Source organism: Cyprinus carpio, chromosome B24 (genome assembly GCF_018340385.1).
Source record: "Cyprinus carpio isolate SPL01 chromosome B24, ASM1834038v1, whole genome shotgun sequence".
NCBI classification, from domain to species: domain Eukaryota; kingdom Metazoa; phylum Chordata; class Actinopteri; order Cypriniformes; family Cyprinidae; genus Cyprinus; species Cyprinus carpio.
The window spans coordinates 9,483,177-9,503,254 of NC_056620.1; the positions used below are offsets into that span (position 1 = coordinate 9,483,177).

The following is a 20,078-nucleotide window of genomic DNA, read 5'->3' on the forward strand; positions in this document are numbered from 1 at the left end:
TTAACAACAACCTTGAAATAAGAGTGCAAGGTTTATCTGATAATCAGATGCATGAAAGTAGCGTTTGTTGCTATAGCAAACAGACATTGGGCACATTTTCTTTCAGAATCATCATTCGCCGATGGAGAGGAAAAGTTAAATACTATAGCATTTTTATTTTATAAAAATTAGATAGTTTTCGCATTGAAAGAGAAGTGATCTTATGCTTATAGAACTTAAAGGAACACTCCGACTTTTTGGGACTTTAGCTTATTCACAGTATCCCCCAGAGTTAGATAAGTCCATACATACCTTTTTCATTTCTGTGCGTTATGTAAGTGTTATTTGACGCACCCACCGCTAGCCTAGCTTAGCACAAAGACTGGATGTAAATGGATAATGGTAGCATAGTAATCCCAATAAGTGACAAAATAATGCAAACATTTTCCCTTTTTACATGTTGTGATCTGTATAGTCACAGCGTGTACAAATAACAAGGCTATATGAGACAGAGACCATTTTTAATCGTATAAATACTGGGAACTATATTCTAAATAGGCGTAGGAGCACAGTTAACGTTAATTGGGCGGAGTGGGCTACTTGGGCGGAGTGATTAGCGCAGCACTCGAGACGCGCCGTGGTGAGGAGCAGAGAGTTCGCTCAGAGTTGGAGTAATAGAGTCAGCAATTACTAGATAGTAAATGTATAGTGTACAATCATGGGTGTTCGCTGTATTGTAAAGAGCTGCGACAATAAACAGGGGTGACCAGGTAATACTATGATGTTTCATAGAATTCCAACCAAAAACGCTGACCTGATGAATCGATGGCTACTTGTTCTGGGTATAGTTCCAAACACACCTGTAAAAACACCATCACGAAGTATTTCGTTTGCTCTGAACATTTTACTGTAGACGACTATTTTGAAAAAAAAATGCAAGTTGCCACACAGACCATGAAACGTGTGCTAAAGGATACAGCCATCCCATCGATAATAAAGACAGGACAAATAGGATCACCTGTTGCTGCGGTAAGTGTTCCGTTATGTTTTGAGATGACTAACATTAGCCATACTGTAACAGTGCTATGCTAATGTAATATAACCTTAGTAGTGACACTATTACGTGAATAGGTGCTCCGTGTATCCCCTTTATTGTTGTTATTATTGTGTTGTCATGAACACACTGTATCGCTCAATAACAAGTGAGCGGCGCTAAATGTAACTCTCAGGACTAATACATTAAACTTGCTAATGAATTGGAAGGGGATGGGCAGTTTTCTTTTTTGAGAAAATGTTTGTGAAATAGTAGGCTAACGTTACTGTCTGTGGGTTTATTGTGCAAAAACTATTTGCCTTGTGCTATTACTTTCCCCATATTCTTGGCTATTGTAATGCAATAATCTAACATTACTGTATTATATGCTGTTGAATGTATTTGGTCAGCTGTAATAAATTGCATTTCAAATATATCAAATTCCTGTAATAATTCTTTATACATTTTCTGTGATAATTATTAATCAGAATGAGATGAGTGTTCTACAGCACTTTGTAACTCCTCGTCTGTGTATTCTGGCTCAAAACTATATGGTTCTGGATCTTGGTTTGATACACAGTAAAATTCCTCTGAGTCTGACAATTCCTCAAAGTCAGCCATGATCACGAGTCACGTCTAGCTAGTTAGTCACATTTGTTTTGTTTACGGAACCATCAACAGGGCGTCTCGGGTGCTGCGCTAATCACTCCGCCCAAGTAGCCACTCCGCCCAAGTAACTTTAACTGTGCTCCTACGCCTAGTGAGAATATAGTTCCCAGTATTTATACAATTAAAAATGGTTTCTGTCTCATATAGCCTTGTTATTTGTACACGCTGTGACTATACAGATCACAACATGTAAATATGAAAATGTTTGCATTATTTTGTCACTTATTGGGATTACTATGCTACCATTATCCATTTACATCCAGTCTTTGTGCTAAGCTAGGCTAGCGGTGGGTGCGTCAAATAACACTTACAGAATGCACAGAAATGAAAAAGGTATGTATGGACTTATCTAACTCTGGGGGATACTGTGAATAAGCTAAAGTCCCAAAAAGTCGGAGTGTTCCTTTAAGATGTGCCAGGCTATATCTACAGCTAAGCTGAATAAAAAGCAGAATGAACGTTCACTTCCGGGTTCCGATGGCAATGTGTTTGTGGTGAATACTGTTGTGAACTCCGGGCCCGTTCAGTTAGCACCCGCACAACTTATCGCTGTTATAGCGAGAAAAATAAAGCAAACATTTTCAAAAAGAGAGCAAAATTCCTCTTCCGCTTATCATTAGTGTTGGGTCCCCCATGGCGGCCTGTCACTCGAACCAACCCAACACTTTGCCACATGGGCCGAGGCCTGGCGGGCCATCCCTGGGTTGTAAAAGTGGGTTCTGGGGATAATTGAATAAGGTTATTCACTTCAATTCGCTCGAAGACCTCCGCGATTCTGTGGCGTGGTCTCAATCTTGGTTCAGAGCGAGGATGCGCACGTCCTACGCACTGAGGTGATGAATTTGCCGGCAAAAGGAGCCATGGAAATGGTTCGCCAAGCTCAGAATGGCCTCATTCGAAACTGGAGCCCTTCACTCTCTAAAAGCACTGGTCAAAAGTCGGCTTCACATCAACTGCCTGTAAATGTTAGGAGTATGTTTTGGCCTTCGCACTTTTCTGCCAGACCTAAGGGGACACCACGTGCTAAAACCACATCATATATAAATCGCCAGGGCGGTCTCTCCTTGAAGCACCTCTTCATTCTGGTAGAGTGCCTCCTGGAATGGGCTCGGCTTAACTTGCATTCTCTACGAGCAGCGCATGTGCCAGGCAGGTTGAACCAGTGAGCGGACAAGCTATCCCTGAGCAACGTCCCCTCAGAAGAGTGGATGCTCCACCTGCATACGGTTCAGAGAATTTGGGAGATCTTTGGCAAGGCAAAGGTTGAAGGACAACGATGCGTTGGCCCACGACTGGCCCAACCTTTTCCCCTGATCGCCCTGATCCCACAGGTAATCAGGCGAATCAAGGAGTGGAAAGACATGGTTCTTTAGGTGGCCCCGCTTTGGAGGACCCAACACTGGTTCATAGAGCTGCCTCAGCTGCTGGTAGCAGCCCCGTGGCTGATCTCCCTGAGACGAGACCTTCTCTCTCAGGCGAACAGAACGATATGGCACCCCCAGCCTGAGCTGTGGGCTCTTCACCTCTGGCCTCTCAATGGGAGCCTGCGGACCTCCCAGAGAGAGTGCTAAACACAATATCTCAAGCTAAAGCACCTTCTACAAGGCGGCCCTATGCCCTTAAATGTTCTTTCTTCTCCGCCTGGTGTAGACCCACAGACCCACAGTCCCAATTTCCTGCGACATATCTCTTATATTGTTCTTCCTGCTGGAGCTGCTACCCTTCCATGCTCAAGGTCTATGTAGCAGCCATAGCAGCTTCACACGCTCCTATAGCTGACCAGTCGGTTGGTAGGAACAAACAAAGTTGTTCGCTTTTTGAAAGGGTCTAGGAGGCTCAGTCCACCTCGCCCTGTCACTGTCCCTACATGGGACCTGCCCACGGTGTTGAGGGCTCTGAAGAGCCATCCTTTCGAGACCCTACAGTCCGTTGACCTTCATCCCCTGATGCTAAAAACTGCTCTGCTACTGGCATTAGCATCGGAAAAGCATATGGGTGATCTGCAGGTGCTCTCGGTAAGCCTTACCTGCCTCGAATTCGGGCCCAACAACACCAAGGTCGTCCTGAACCAGAGGCATGGCTATGTACCTAAGGTGCTCTCGATTCATTCAGAGCACAGGTGATAGCTCTTTCGGCGCTTCCCCCTTCGAAGCAGGACCAAGAGCTAAATCTGCTCTGCCTCGTCAGGGCATTGAGAATATATATTGAGTGTTCCATCCCATTCAGGCAGTCGGATCAGCTCTTTGTATGCTTCGGTGAACACACCAGAGGGTCTCCGATCATGAACCAAAGACTTTCCAAATGGCTAATTGCCATGCTATGTCGCTTCAGTCAAAGTAACCTGAGGATCCTATGGTGAAGTGCATGCTTATATAGTCAGATGCCCCACTTGTATTGGCGGGCTTTGGTGGGCTGTTTCACCATAGGCTTGTGCAGCTCTGCTGCTGAGCCATTGGTTTGTTTTTAATACACTGCATGAACCAATGGCCGTGCAGTTACACTGCGTGATTGAAAAAGGCTTCAGTATTTTTCCCTAAAGCGTCTTAGCAGATGCAGTACTCGTTCCCTTATCTCAGGGAACAAAGTTTACATTAGTAACTGAGTACTATATTTAAAGGGATATTTCACCCAAACATGAAAATTCTGTCTTTAATTACTCACCCTCATTTTGTTCCAAACCTGTAAGACCTTCGTTCAACATGGATACATTGTTTACGTTGTTTGCGCTTTGATCTGAATGCAAACAAGGTATCCTCGTACATATGTTGCATACGTTGTTTACGTATGTGATACTTTCCAAAATGGAACCAGTATGACACAGAGGAGACAAATTGTTGAATAAAGTCATTATTTTTAATTTCTTTGCGCACAAAAAGTAATCTAATAGCTTCGTAAAATTATGGTTGAACCACTGTTATCACATGGATTATTTTAACGAAGGCCTTTACTACGTGTTCCAAAGATGAATGAAGGTCTTACAGGTTTGGAACGACATGAGGGTGAGTAATTAATGACTGAATTTTCATTTTTGGGTTAACTATCCCTTCAAAGTGTACCTGAAGTATACTTGCAATAGTTCCACTTCAGCACAATCAAATATACTTCAGTACCTTTTATTACTATTTCTTTCTTTCTAACAACAACAAAAACAACAATGACAAATGTTCTTTCTTTCTATAAAATTATATTAATATAACAACAACAACATGTTATTATTATTATAAAAGAAAGAAAAAAATTAAAAAGGTTAGAAAGAATAAACCTAAACAAAACATTTTTAACTGAATTTCTGCTCTAAATGTTTAAATCAAAATGGTGCAAAGTTTACATTTAACAACTACAACATTAATAACAGTAATAAATAATTAAATTAACAAACAAAAATGTAATTTGTTTGTTTATGAATACTTTCTTTCCTAATCATCACAAAGCCCCTTTTTATACAGTGTACAAGTTGTATAGACTGTTTTTATGGTGTCATTTTGTAGCAGACATGGTCACTTCAAATTAGTTGACCTTGACCATATTTAACTCCTCTTCTGTTCTTTTCTCTCAATTCTCCGTTCTACATGCACCTCAATCTCTTCCTCTGCTCTCCTCCCTCCCTTTCTGCTTTTTCCATCACTTTCCTTTTTTCTAAGACTCAATAACTTTGTCACATGGGGAACATAAGAGATAGAGAGAGATAGATAGCAAAAGGACAAACAAAATCCATTTTTTCCTCTTAATCTTCACACAAACATTCACTGATCTCCAGGGCTGCAGGGCTGTTTCTCACTTATCCTTCTCTTATTTGTTTATGATCTCTCCATCACACAGCATTAGTCTACAACAAAGAAATCAAAACACAAGCCAAGGTCTCCGAGTTCATTTTAATCTGTCACATTCAATGCCGCTAAAACACAGCAGGTCAGTCGTAAGCATATGTTAATACATTCAGCAACACTGGCATTGTAAGGGACCATCCATACAGGATATGATGTTATTATGCTACGAAAAAAAAAAGAAAACAGCTAGATAGAGGCCCAGTGGAATAAAAAAAGAGCATGATGTATTTTACTCATTTAATATGTCAGTAACACTTTAGTTTAGGGACGAATTCTCACTATTAATTAGTCGCTTATTAGCATGCATATTACAAGCATATTGGCTGTTTATTATTACTTACAAAACCTTATTCTGCATGAACATATTTTAGTTCCATTAATCCATCCCCATACATAAAATTAAAGGGATAGTTTACCCAAAAATGACAATTCTGTCATTAATTGCTCACCTTCATGATGTTCCAAACCTGTAAGGTCTTCATACATCTTCGGAACACTGTCTATGCAGGGTCAGAAAGCTTTCGCATTGCATCAAAAATATGTAAATTTTTGTTCCAAATATGAACAAAGGTTTTACAGATTTGGAACAACGTGAGGGTGAGTAATTTTCATTTTTGGGTGAACCATACTTTTAACAACTACTAACTATTAATAAGCAGAAAATTTGTTTGTTTATTGAGGCATCATGATGAGGCATCAATCTATCATGATTTCATAGAAAAACTATAAAAAATTTATCAAGACCTGTCACAACGGTCACAGATGTCCATTTAGCACTTTTCATATGAAACAATTACAAACCAGCGAGACACGTCACAATGGTCAAAGACATCCCTAATGCATACAAAAACAAATTTAAAACAGTGAGTTTCACGAACCAGTTGCAGGTTTGTAACCTGCAGTCTAACTTATTTTCATAGAAACATTTAAAACCAAGCAAGATGTTTTAAAATGGTCAAAGACATTCTAGTATGTTATCAAAGAAAAAAAAATTACAAAACGGACAGATGCAAAAATGCATCCTGTGTGAACGGCCCCTATAACATGCTCAGACAAAGACATGCACATGCATGCAATATGTCTACTCTTCACAAACATACAAACACAGCAGGAAGATCATGCGCTGAAAGATGGAAAACGTGGAGAGAGATGAAGCACAAGATGAAAAGATGTCACACCTTACACACCAAGAAACCAAATGACTCCTCAGCAGAAACGAATGAGGTGTGGAAGCTGACCTGATGACACAGATGAAATGACAAAGGTGATGATGGTCGTGCTGATGAAGAGAGGAGAAATCTCCCTCCTACCTGTAAAAACTGGCAGGTTCGTCCCTGCTGGCAGGTCTGTGCTTTGACTAGAGCTTTATCGATATTGACTGTGGCCTTCTGGTACACCTCTCGGGCCCTGCTCACCGTTAGTGTGCTTGACCAGGAGCTCTTCTTGACGAGTGGCCCAGCCTGGTCTACTGACATCGGGCTTCTGAAGGTCAGAGCACCTCCTGTGGGGTTGGAGCAAGTGGAGCAACTTCCAATGTCATTGTTGCTACGTGAGGTCTTCAGGGACAAGTGTCCCCCTCCTAGTGTGTTGTAGCTCTGTCCCAAGAAGTAGTGGGACTGGGACTTGTCTGGATGCCGGCCCATGGTCATGACTCCAGAGGGTTGATGCTGGTGGTAGAGGCAGATCTCCCTGTCTAGAGTGTCGTCGGAGCTCCAGTAACCCGACCCGGGTGTCCGTGCACGAGGTTTGGGCTCGGAGCGACTGCGTTCCTTGTTTTTCCCTCGCTTGTTGCTGGACGACTTGTGCAGGGTGCCTACAGTTGTGGTGGAAACGTTTGGATGGGATGTGGCAGTAGCCATTGCATCGGTTGGGATGGCGGGGTCATTTCCGTTGAGGCTCCGTTGACTGGGACCTTCCAGGGAATGGGACTTGGTGAATAGTTTTTGGACAGAGTGTACAAGGTGGCGTATACGCCCAGGACTGTCACTGCGCTGGTGCTCCAGCGCAGCAGTCCGTTTGTATTGCAATGTGTGATACCCATCCTTTCTCACTGGTTGCTGCTGGTCAAACTTCTCCAACAGGGATGATGGGATGGTAGCTGAGCTGCATGGACCGCACCCGCCCCCAGTTCCTCCAGCTATCCCCCCTGGTCCCACATAGGGCACTATGGCACATTCGTCCTTAAGCTCGTGATGCGAGCCGTGATGTCGGCGTGGAAATGTGCTGCTGGCCAGATCAGACTGGCACCCATAGAAGCTGTGGTCACTTGGGTGGGCCTGGTTAAGGACATAAGGCCGTCGGTCGTGGCGAAGGGTCAAAGACTCGTAGGATGGGTCGCAGTGTGTGAGTGTGTGGTGGTGGCTGCGGCTGGAGGACAAGCCTTTCATCGTCATCCTGATATACTGACCCTCTCACAGCCTCATCCACACACACTGAGTCTACTGCAGAAAGACAGATGGACAAAGAGACAAGAGGGCCAGAAAGCAATGTAGAGGTAGAACAAATTAGGTGAAACAATGAAAAAAAGAGGAAAACAAGGAGAGAGAAACAAATAAAGAGAGGGAGAGAAAGAAACAATATGCATTAAACATGGTCACATTTAGTTCATATTTTAAACCTCATAGTGTCCACTATAGTGGACTGTCCTTAGGAAACATTTTAAACATTCACTACTATGGGTCTGACTTATACTAAAGAGGTACTAAACTTTTAAAATTGACTAGTTAGTTGGTTTCCTAAACGAATAGTGGATTAATCTGTCTCTTGTATAAGCAGACTGGTGTTGGAGTCAACTGACCCCAAACATTTACATAAGATGTGTCTTGTTTTCAAAAACAGCTAGACGGAGCGCACTGGACAGGAGCAGAACACTGGATTCTCATGACACAATTTTAAAAATTTGACTATTTTAAACTTGACATGCTGTCTTAATGCAACACTTGATGCAACGCTCAAGAAACAATGTGAGATTTGAAAGCAAGGCCAAATATGTCTGTCTGAATGTGTATGGCTTTAGCAGCAGAGCTTTTAAGGGGATATATTTAAAGAACAAGCAGAGCAAACAGTTTTTAATAGACATTAAAAAATACATTTTGAAAAAAATCAGAATAAGTGATGACTAGTCACTCATAACATTGCACTACTTTTTAAAAGTTTGGAGTCAGTAAGGTTTTTTATTGTTATTATTATTAAAAAAAAATAATTCATATTTGTCGTCTGCGATAGCCTTGTGGGCAGCACATCGACATATGGCGCAGTTGCTCTTCGGGTATCCCAAGATCAAATTCCCACCCTCCATGTCTCCTTCCTAATCATGTAACACCGAAGATTGTAGTAATAGATGCTAAAAACTTAGCTTTGACATCACAGGAATAAAATACATTTTAAAATATATTAAAATAGAAAAGTGTTATTTTAAATTGTAATAATATTTCACAATATTAATGATTTTACTGTATTTATGAATAAATAAAGACTGCATTGGAGAGCATAAGAGGCTTCTTTTTAAAAAAAGCTTTTGAGGATACTCGACTGCCCTCATATGAAAACAAAACTTTAAATTCCAAAATTAATGCTCATTCAGAATGATTGACTTTCAGTCACTCTGTCGATGCAAATTGCCATGAGTGTGAATGCCCCTTTAAAACAAAACAGTAAACACAATAGTGATATTAGCACACCAACATTAGCATGTGAAAAACCTCCCCAGGCATGCCTCGCCAAATCTGAAGAAAGACAGAGATGAAAGGAGCGATAGATAAAGCCAAAGACAGATTAAGACTGAAAGAAAGGAATTGACACATTTTGCTGTTTATTCAGCTATATCCTGTTTACTGTGTCAAAATGAGAAATCAGCCTTTCATGCTTGAAGTCATTTGTAAGACTGAATTCATTAAGAGCATTTACTAAAAGATCAATGACTGTATTGAGATCAGTGCCATCCAGTGAGATGGATGCTTATACAGTGCATGAGCATTGGGCATACACTATTTTAACTACCAAACAGCAAAAAAATGTGCTTTTATTTGTATTATTATTATTATTATTTTTTAAGAAATTAATACTTTTAATCAGCAAAAATACATTAATTAAAAGTCAAAGAAAATACATGTATGTATGTATGTATGTATGTATGTATTTTTATAACACATATAAAATATTTCCTTTTCCATTTATTTATATCCTCCGTTTATTTTATTCCTCAAAAAATTGTGCAAAAATTACTAGTAATGTAGGGAATACCAAGTACACACACATTCTGAAATTAAATGCATTGTACTGTAAGAAAAGACATTCACACACATATTAAAGCTAAACACATATACAAAGATGATTAAACCTGTTATCTTCTAATGAATCTCATTTACACGCTTGCTTCACTTCCTTATGCTTTGTGGTTACTCCTGCCTGACACATCTGTGTGTGTGAAACTGTAGCTGGTGCAGAGTAAATCTCTTGCCTTATTACATTCTCTCTCTGCCTCTGTAAGAACACTGAAGATGTGGAAACAGAATAATTAATCGTTTCATCCTCCTGTCCATTTCTTTGGTAACAGATGAAGTCAAACTACTATTCTACCAAGGCAAAATAACACATACACACATCCAAATACACTAATTTCCAAGCAACTTTTGTTTTGTTTTGATGAAATATGCAAATCAATGAGCGTGTAAGTTTTAACCAATTGATGGGAGAGCTGAAACAAATGTAAAGCATATGATTATTTCATGAGACTGATAAATAAACCATAGCGTCAGTGATTCTGATGAAATCTTCATAGCTGATGTCATGGCATGCCTTATGTTAATGCATGAGCTGTTAGTGAATGTGTTGCTCAAATGTTGTATTCTTGGCTGAAAAATAGCTTGATGTGTGTGTCGTTCCCCAGAGGAGATAGATTTCTTTGCTTTCTTTTTCTTAGTGAGGCATATATAACTCTGAAAATAAAAGAAAAATGAAAATGTGTCTCTCAGTTGCATGCGTCTGTATTTCTTAGTTGAGGTAGGACACAAACACACACAAAGTGAAAGAAAAGATATTAAAGATTAAGATATTAACTTAACTGACAGACTCAAGCTCAAAAATAACAAAAATATCATTAAATTTATCCTAAAAGTAACCACTTATAATGCACTATATTTCAAGTCTTCTTAAGTCAAATGCTAGTCAAAGAAACAGTCTGAAATTTAAGATGAAATTCACTGGAAAACTTCCACTAGAGAACAAATCATTGACGTCAAACCTGATGCAACATGTCTTGAGGGGCCAGATTTGAATGTATGCAGTGACAAATGAGATTTATTGAATAAAGACCACCAAATGTTTAAAAACAGCATCTCTGTGTATGTGTGTGTAAAAGCATGTGTGCTTGATACCTCCACATAAAGGCTCATATCTGAATGGTTGTGTAAGGCTGAGCTCATTCATTGCCCCCAGAAGCCTTTCAGATGTATCCTAGTGGAACATGCTCTAAATTAGACAGAGTGGAAATCCATAAATAAAGATGCTCATCTTGTACTTTCTTCTGCAGCCCGACTCTCACTAGAGCATCACAATTCTTCTTCACTCTCTTTTAATTACATTTAATGTCCATGATCCAGTTGACCTTTTGGTAAGCACCTCCCCTCGATTGCAGAAGAGCCAGTGGCAGTCGAGTATCAGTTGCACGGGGAGTTGAACGCGGACATCTTTAGGTTTCAGCGCCATAGAGAAACACTGGAAGATCCAAAGCTCACATCAGTTTGATGGTGTTTATGCTACAAAAATTGAAAAAACGATGTGCCTGGGGTACTTGTAACACTTATTCCAGGTATCCTGAGAGGATGGGCAATAGAACTGATTTTATTACATTTTCTAAACCAAAAAATAAAACAGAGCAAAATGTCCCAAAAGCATTCAACCCAAATCCCAATGAAGACAAAAATGTTAATTTTCTTGCTGCCATACACTCATTAAGCTCAAGAAGAACATTAATGTCATCTTGTGCTTCAGCAAGGTGTCTCTGGCTAAAACTAGCTAATGGTAATGTTAGTGAGTCCATGCTAACGTACAAAACCTAAATAGCAAACTGTTCTCACATAATGTACAGTCTAGGTCAAAAACACATAAACGGAGGTCTACATTTTAGTGTCTCTCTATATTAAACTGAATTAAAGTGTTGATCCTGCATGTGGCGATCCATGATCGTGACGACCGTAACATGAGGCTTCTCCCGCTTGCATTGTGATCTGTGAACCCTCGCTTCGATTTACCCACTGTATTTATTTTCAAATCTTTTAAATATCCCTCCATGGAATATTTAATTCCCACTTTAATGGTGGCCCTTCTGTGTCCAAATAGTGCAAAACACTGACAAAAACTCTGACAGCTGTCATTGTATGACAGTAAGCAACTCCATTTGTTTGTCTGAGGGAGCAACAGTAACTAAGGGGGCGAAGTCATACTTAGTGTTAGGAAAAAAACATGAACCTTAAGTATGAAAGTACTCAGCCTGCAGTACTCTTGACATGAATGATGATTCAAATCATGTGGTTTATTGAAAAGAGGTATCCCATTACATTTCTAAGCCATTAGAATTATAATTTTCACCTGCTGCATGATAAAACAGAAAAATAACAACAACAACACTCTAGGAAACATTCAGAACACCCTAGCAAATTACATACTGTAGAAAACACCTTAGGAACGATCAAGGACATCTTGTTTCAGTTAAACCTTTCCTTCTTGAAATGACTATATTTTTCTCAGCTCTCTCAGTTTCGTTCATTAGCTGACCCTTCATTCCTCCATCTCATCTTTCTCTCTCTCTTTTGCTTTGATTGAAATGTGCTTTGAAACACAATCAAATCGAGCTGACAGATGACACGACAGCCGAGAGTTTCTCTCTCTGGGCCAAACTAATTATGCTGTCTGTCATTAATGAGAGCAGCACCACGTCACTCTTTGATTACACACACTCTATAAACAATTTCTTCCTGCAGATCTGTTTGATCAAAGAAAACAAACACATGGAGAAGAGACAGAAAGAGAGAGAGAGTGACAAAGACAGAGAGAGAGGGGTTGTGTACAAAGAAGTGCTCAGTAATCACTATGTCAGATTTTAGCACAGCTAAATGATTTCAAGGTAAACAAAAGCAGCACTTTCAGTAAAGAATAACAACAGCAACTAAACCTGAGCAACAAAAACAGATAAAAGCAAGCTATTTAGGACACCCCTCCTTTTGCATTTACTGACTGTTTATTAAATACTCTCAAGTACTACAAGTCTAGTGCTCTCAGCTTCATTTAACACATTAGTCTTGATTATCTGCAAACAAGTGACCAATTTGGAAAAAAGGTAAACAGTATGTAAACAGTACAATGTCCTTTAAAGGGGTCATGAACTGAGAAATCAAAATTGATGCTGTATATAAGAGTTCAGTGTGCTATAAAAACATTTTATTTCTAAGTTTCAAAACTTTGATGTAAGTCTAAAAACAGCTTATATTGAACCCAATCTGCCAAAACGACCAGGTTGTGGAATGTGCCACTTTATGATATAATAATGTGGCTAAACACCACCTCCGCAGAAGAAGATCAATGCCTGCTTCCACATCACTGCCTGTTTAGCCCCGCCCACTGATTAAGGAAGTGCCAGACCACGTCAGAAAGAACTTGGTCGTTTGTTCACTTAATTTTACCATGGATTCGTTTACAAACAAGGCACAGTTTGACACAGGATTTTCAGGAAGAATGAAACTAAAAGACGATCCTGTGCTAACAATATTGGATCCCATGTCGCACCACACAAGTGTGAGTAACTGTTTTCACCTGATCACTATTGCTTTGTCTGTTATAACATTGTTTGATATGAATATTAATGCATTTTCAACCTTAAACACAGCAGCGTCCATCTCTGAATATCATGCTGTGTGCTTACTATATAAAAATAAATAAATAAAAATAAAATACAATACTGTTCATAAGTCATAGGTGACAGTAAGTTTTTATAGATCAAATGTGACAGTTAAGACATGTAAAATGCTATAAAACATTTCTATAATAGATTATATAGAAATCATATTCTATTTCAAAATGCTGTTTTTTTACTTCATATTTATTAAAGAAAAAAATATTAAACAGCACAATTGTTTTCAACATTGATAACAATAAGTAATGTTTCTTTAACAGATAATCAGCATTTAGTCACCAATTTCAAAAACTTGGTGTCATTTTTCTAATTTCTAGACAAAAAAATCAAAATAGTTATTATTTGTAAGAGGCACTCCAAGGTTCAAAACTTTGCATGTTGCATTCGTATCTTTAAAGAAGCTTTGCATTTGCACAATCATTGTTTCAAATAACTCATTTATCAATAAATATCATATGAACATTACATCAGTAGTTAGTACAATCATTAAATATAGTTGTACAAATCATGTGATGAAGGTTTCGTTATGGTAATACACATTTATACATCATTGTAATAGACTAGAGAGAAAAGCCTCACCCTCTAAAAAGACATTTACTGTAGAAAAAGCAAACACTGATAACAATGACATACAGTAGAAGGTTTGGGGATTTTTTATTTATTTTTTTGCTCCCAACAACAGGCATCTTGAAACTGATCATACCTGAATATACTCAGTCCTCAGCTATTTCACTTTCATCATTTAAATGTGTAATATTGATCATCATTTTCCATAAAAACTATGCATTAAGAGTAATGCAACAGTTACTTAGCATTTTGAGCAGTTGTATCAGTTGATAGTTAGATCACTGTAATGAAATGACTGAATGAATTTGAACCGGTGATTTTAGTACAATGAACAAATGATCTTAGGTTTATGTGTATTGTATCCACCAAGCATTTGAAAAAAAAGTGTTGTGTTTTGAAAAAATGTTATTTTGATCATTGATTGAGAATTTTATTTGCATAGAGTTTTGAAAAATTACATGAAGGTTTAGATATTAGTGCAAAAAAATGATTGTAAAAAAAAAAAAAAAAAAAAAAAAAACTTATTTCTGAAGAATCACATGACACTGAAGACTGGAGTAATGGCTGCAGAACATTAAGCTTTGCATCTCAGGAATAGATACATTTAAACATATATTAAAATAGAAAATGGTTATTTTAAAATGTACTAATATTCTAGAATTTACTATATTTTTGATCAAATAAAAGCATAAGTGACTTTGTTCAAAACCACAATCTTCTAATGGTAGTATGTTTTATTAAAAAAGCTATTTTCCCATTTTTCTTATATCTGATTTTTACATTTGCCATATCTTAATGCATCTATCAAAATAATGAATATTGTTGTTAATCTAAATATGCCATTTTGTGTCTAGATAAGCATTATGTTGCTCACAGTCATTATGCTCAAAGAGATTTGTCAACATCCTGGTGACCTGAAGAAACTTGGATGTTCTGATCTGATCAAAGGTGATACTTGAACTAAAAAGTTTGTGAACCACTGAACTAAATCATTTTACTCAACTCTAAATGACAGCTAATTATGTGACAGTCCATGCTGAACTCAAAAAGCATAATTCTTTCCCAGCCTTAACCAGAAATAAACAACCTATTACAAAACACCACCAACAAACCTGAAAACTGCCTGCACAAAACCAAGCGTGGAGGTGTAAACCACATTAAGCCCGAGCAAGAAAGTGGGCTGCACGCTAATTGGTGCTGTGACTAAATAAAAGGGCCCTTCCATTTCGAATCTGGTGACCTACCATCCGTTTGTACCATAACAACATATTGTTCCGACCAGCGAGCAATTTTCTCTCCCTATCATTTTTTCCCCTTTCAATAAAGCCCAATAAAAACAACTATAAATAATCTCACGGGGGAAATTGAACGTGGTCGTTTTTTTCTCATCTCCATGGCAACAAGTCTTTTCCCCCATCGCCTCACCCAACAGCGAGTGGATTGCTCGTGAACTCATGAGGAGTTGGTGAGAAAGTGATTCTTGGTGTGAAAATGCAAGTTGCCATTTCAGTAACAGGGTTAAGAGTGAATAGCAGGAGTCCTGTGTGGAAAAGGAGGAAAAATGAGGAAAGATGGCTTTGATTCGGACCACTATGAATTATAAATGAGGACGTTCGGTCGTAGTTTTGGATGTGTGTGTGAGAGATCTCTGTTTGCGTGTCGGGTGTGTGTGTGTTAGAAATGTCTTGTGGGTGATATGTACAGTTGGCTGAGAGTGCAATAACAGGCTGCTGATGGGGCTGACGGAAACCATCAGGATCAAACTGACTAGTGAAGCAGAGATACAGCCGAGGGGACCGACACAACACAAACGTCACCCAACAGAATATACTCAACAGGCTAAACACTGCATACGACATGCTAAACACGCTACAGACTACACATTTCACACCACAAACTACATATTATGTTGAAAAACACACTGTGACAGTGCAGTGTTTGATATAAACAACCTCAGATGAACGCTAATGAACATAATGCACGGCATAGCCTTTCAGCAGCCAATCAGAATGCACCTCAATAAAGACCTAACCAAGAAAAACAAGATGAAAAAAAAATGTGGAAAATCAAATGAAAATTGTCTTCTGGTATTAAAGGGTTGGGAGAGTTCAAAGGAAGGTCCATCATACATTTCTTATAAATAAAGCATAAGACAAGAAAAAAAGTGACCAGATTTCCAGTTCAGTGGTCAATATATTACTGACATTTCCAGCATTATTAATTATAAATGAATAAAGGTTTTGTGTGTTTTGATCATAGTATCCCTATAGTGAAATATAAAATTACTAAAACATACAGAATTTGAAATACATAAGTATACTACACAAGTTTACACATTTATGCACTAAATAAAATACCCTGCAATTGTACTTTTAGTATACTAAACTTGTATACTTAAGGTCTGCTAAATTGGAGCAACTAATTTTGTACTTAATGCACTTTAATTGTAAAGGAGTAGTGCTGAAGTCCAACTCAAAATGAACAGAAGTATATTTGATTGTGCTAAAGTGGAACTAGTGCAAGTATAGCCTACTATAGGTACACTTTAAAAATCTTGCTTTTAAAGACCAATAGATCATATAATCCTCGTCAGTAGTGATATTAAACACATTTTAGGCTTCATATTAAGAATTTTGCACAAGTAGTTCTTCAAATAAAGTTTAAATTTTTTTATATCACAAGTCTCAAGTGATATGTGAATAAATGTGTTAATAGATTTGAACTTTTACTAGGGATATCATGCTCTGTCATACTACATAATTATATTTCATCATCATTGGACATTTATGAACAGTAAACACTGTTAGTAATGGTTGGATGTTGCTTTAACCGAAAGTTTTATGTGTTATGTTTTACATGTTAAAAACAATTACTATTTAAAAGTCAGTACGATGAGGTCAGTACGATTTTTTAAAAATATATTAATACTTTTATTCAGTGAAGTATACATTTATAATGTTATAAAGGATATTTTTTTTTTTTAAAAATACAGTTTTATTTTACTTTTTATTCATCAAAAAAAAAAAAAAAATTGTTTCGCAGTTTCCAAAAACATTAAACAGCTCTTTTAAACATTAATGTCCTTTTTTCCCCATCTTTGACCAAATTTTAAGAAAATTAACAGATCATTTAAAATTATTTTGTTAATTTAACTTTAAACCCCCCCCCCCAGCAATTTTTCTCTGTAGTGGTACATATGATTATGCACAATCTCACTCATTCTACATGTGCACGCTGTGTGTGTGTGTGTGTCTGTGTGTGTGTGTGTGTGTTTGTGCGCGCTCTTGCTCACACTCTCAGCCAAATGACACTTTTAATGCCTAAGTAACTAAAGCATGATTTTTTTTTCATACAAAATAAAACTTCATATAAACCTCGGCTCATGGTACCTTCTTTAAACTAAACCCTCTTTAATGAGCTAAAGAGAAACCAAAAAGAGCTTTTTACAAAATAGTCTATATATCATGCTCTGTCCTTTCACAGCTGATAGACAGCTAACAGCCTCAATGATCTTCAGACAGGGAAATAAATTATTTCTTCTCAGTGTTTATCTTCATATATTTTTCATCTAGATCATTGTAGAAGACACATAACATCGTCCTCACTGGGGAACATCTAACATGTGTTAGCCTGAATTAATGTGAAATTGCATAACCAATTGAGCTCCTAATTCCCAGGAAAACTAAAACACCAAATATAAAAATGGAAACAGAAAAACAACAACTAGGAAATGGAAACAAAATGGGTAAAGAAACAAAGCAATATAAAACCACAATCCACTCACTGCAATCCAATTGTGTGGATTTAGCATTAGCAGAAGCTTAGCATGTTCAGGTCAAAAGGTGAATAATCTGATGAGACAGACACAAGTCTTGCTCTGTCTGTATCTTTCTTCTAATACCACACCATCTCTTGAGTCTCTCAGCATTAGCGCTGATGTGCAGGTCAGTTTAACTTTTAACACCTCACAGGTTAATAGACTGAGGTCTCTGTGCTCTTTTAACAGGAGGTGGGCAGATGTGTCTGGAAATAGTCTATATCTAGCAGAAGATTAAAAAAGGCAAAAGGTAAACTTTTTTGTGTATGTGTTAAAAAGCAGACTCTGATGACTGCTTTTGAATATCAAGTTGTATATGTGAGTTTAAATATATAAATGTGTGATGAGTGAGGCATCATATTACAAACTGAAGATAAGATTTAAAGGAACAGTTCACCCATTAAATTAAATTGCTCAAACTTGTATTATTTCAAACACTCATGATTTTTATTTTTCCGTGGAACACAATGGAATGTTTATTAGTTTTGTCCATGTTGCTTTCTTCCATACTTATAAAGTAAATGGGGAATGGGCTGTCAGCAAAAAAAAAAAAAAAAAAGATTAACTGAAAAACGTCTATTTATTCCATTTATTCATATTTAGCGATATATACACACTATTGTTTGGGGTAAGATATTTTCACGTTTTTGAAAGAAGTCTTTTATGCTTAACAAGGCAGCATTTATTTGATCAAAAATACAGTAAAATAGTAATTTGGGAAATATTACAATTTAAATGTTTTCTATTTCAATATATTTTAAAATGTATTTTAATCCTTTGATGGCAAAGCTGAATATTTGAAATAGAAATATTTTGTAACACTATAAATGTTTTTACTGTCACTTCTGATCAATTTACTGTATAATTGCACAAAATTATTAATTTCTTTCTAAAAACAAAACCTTACTGACAAACCTGGTTTGAATATGCACAAACGGGGGAGGGGGGGCACATTTCCTTGCAAAGGATGTAAGACGTGTTTCCCCACTGCCAGGGGTGTGTCTACGTGGTGGCCAGGGGTGGCACCGCCCCCCCCCTGAAATTTGGCTAGCCACCCCAGGTGCCCCCTACCAGATGTCTTGCGATATGCTTGTTTTTAAGAAATTTCTAACTGCATCTGGCAGTGGCGGATCCTGGCATGTGCAGCTGCCTAGGGCTGCTTTCTTCTCCTCTTTATACTTAATTTTAGGCAGTTTCTATAGCATGATATATGACAAATATCGAGAGTGCATAAAGTTAAGTGATTGTAATGCGTGAGGATGAATCTCTCCACTCGTAAGCGGATTTCCTTCACTCATACAAAACTGGACGTGTGCTTTTAAATATAAATTGTTCTTTTATGAATTGGCTCTACTCTTGCTCAGATATTGCGTGTACTCTCAAACGTTGTCTTCACATCACTGAAGACTAGAAGAGCTTTTTTTCTAATTCAGGTGAGGAGTATTATATCACTAAATGGAAGCAAGCTGATCATAGTCAGCCTCCTCTAGTTATTTATTTTATTAATAATCTACTTATTTCAGTTAAGTGCTTAAATTGTAAATATGCATTTATTCAGTTATTTTATTTAGTGCATTTGTATGCTATTTTGTTGTTTTTGTATATAGTTTTGCAATAAAAGCATACCAGATTCCAGAAATAATCACTGAGGGTGCTTCTGAAATTAGTGAGGGTGCTCTAGGCTTAATGCACATTTTTACATATTTTGTCCCGTGTATTGCTATAGTTGTCACTTTGTCAATCACTGCTACTTCGACAGTGAATCCCACATAAATATGCAGACGTCATTCCCGAAACTTTGAAATGGATTATAGACTAGAGTGACTAGCTGTCACTCTTTGTTTAATGAATGTATACACAATGTATTATAATATACAATTATAATAATGTGGCATGGCTGACACAGAAGAGCGTAAGCTGTCTGCGTTCAGCGGATATTCTCCAAAATGCCGCTATGGTGATGCGGAGAGACACAGAGGAGATGATTTGTTGAATAACATCGTTATTTTTGTTTTCTTCATGTCACAGTCACAAGCCTCCCGGTTTTCATCCAAAATATCTTAAATTGTGTTCCGAAGACAAACGAAGCTTTTACGGGTTTGGAATGACATGGGGGTAAGTGATTAATGACAAAATTTTAATTTTGGGGTGGAGTATACCTTTAATGTCTATGCACCAAACTGGGATAATGATGATTTTTTTAGACATTTATTTTCTACACTTCCTGATTTTTTCTTTGCATCATATCATTTTGGGAGGTGATTTTAACTGTTGGAT

General features: G+C 37.7%; 1 protein-coding gene across 11 annotated transcripts in view; it reads right to left on the minus strand.

Moving 5' to 3' along the window:
* LOC109077236 (disks large-associated protein 1-like) overlaps positions 1–20,078 on the minus strand; it is a 123,447-nt gene that overhangs the window by 49,471 nt on the left and 53,898 nt on the right. For 9 of the 11 annotated variants that reach the window (XR_006158392.1, XM_042751579.1, XM_042751578.1 and 6 more), the window contains one exon: positions 6,819–7,949. Coding sequence is in view for 10 of the 11 variants with exons in the window: in XM_042751579.1 (XP_042607513.1) it covers positions 6,819–7,901 (1,083 nt within the window). In the remaining variant the exon portion in view is untranslated. The remainder of the gene's footprint in view (positions 1–6,818; positions 7,950–20,078) is intronic. The other 2 variants (XM_042751574.1, XM_042751576.1) reach the window with 1 other exon arrangement.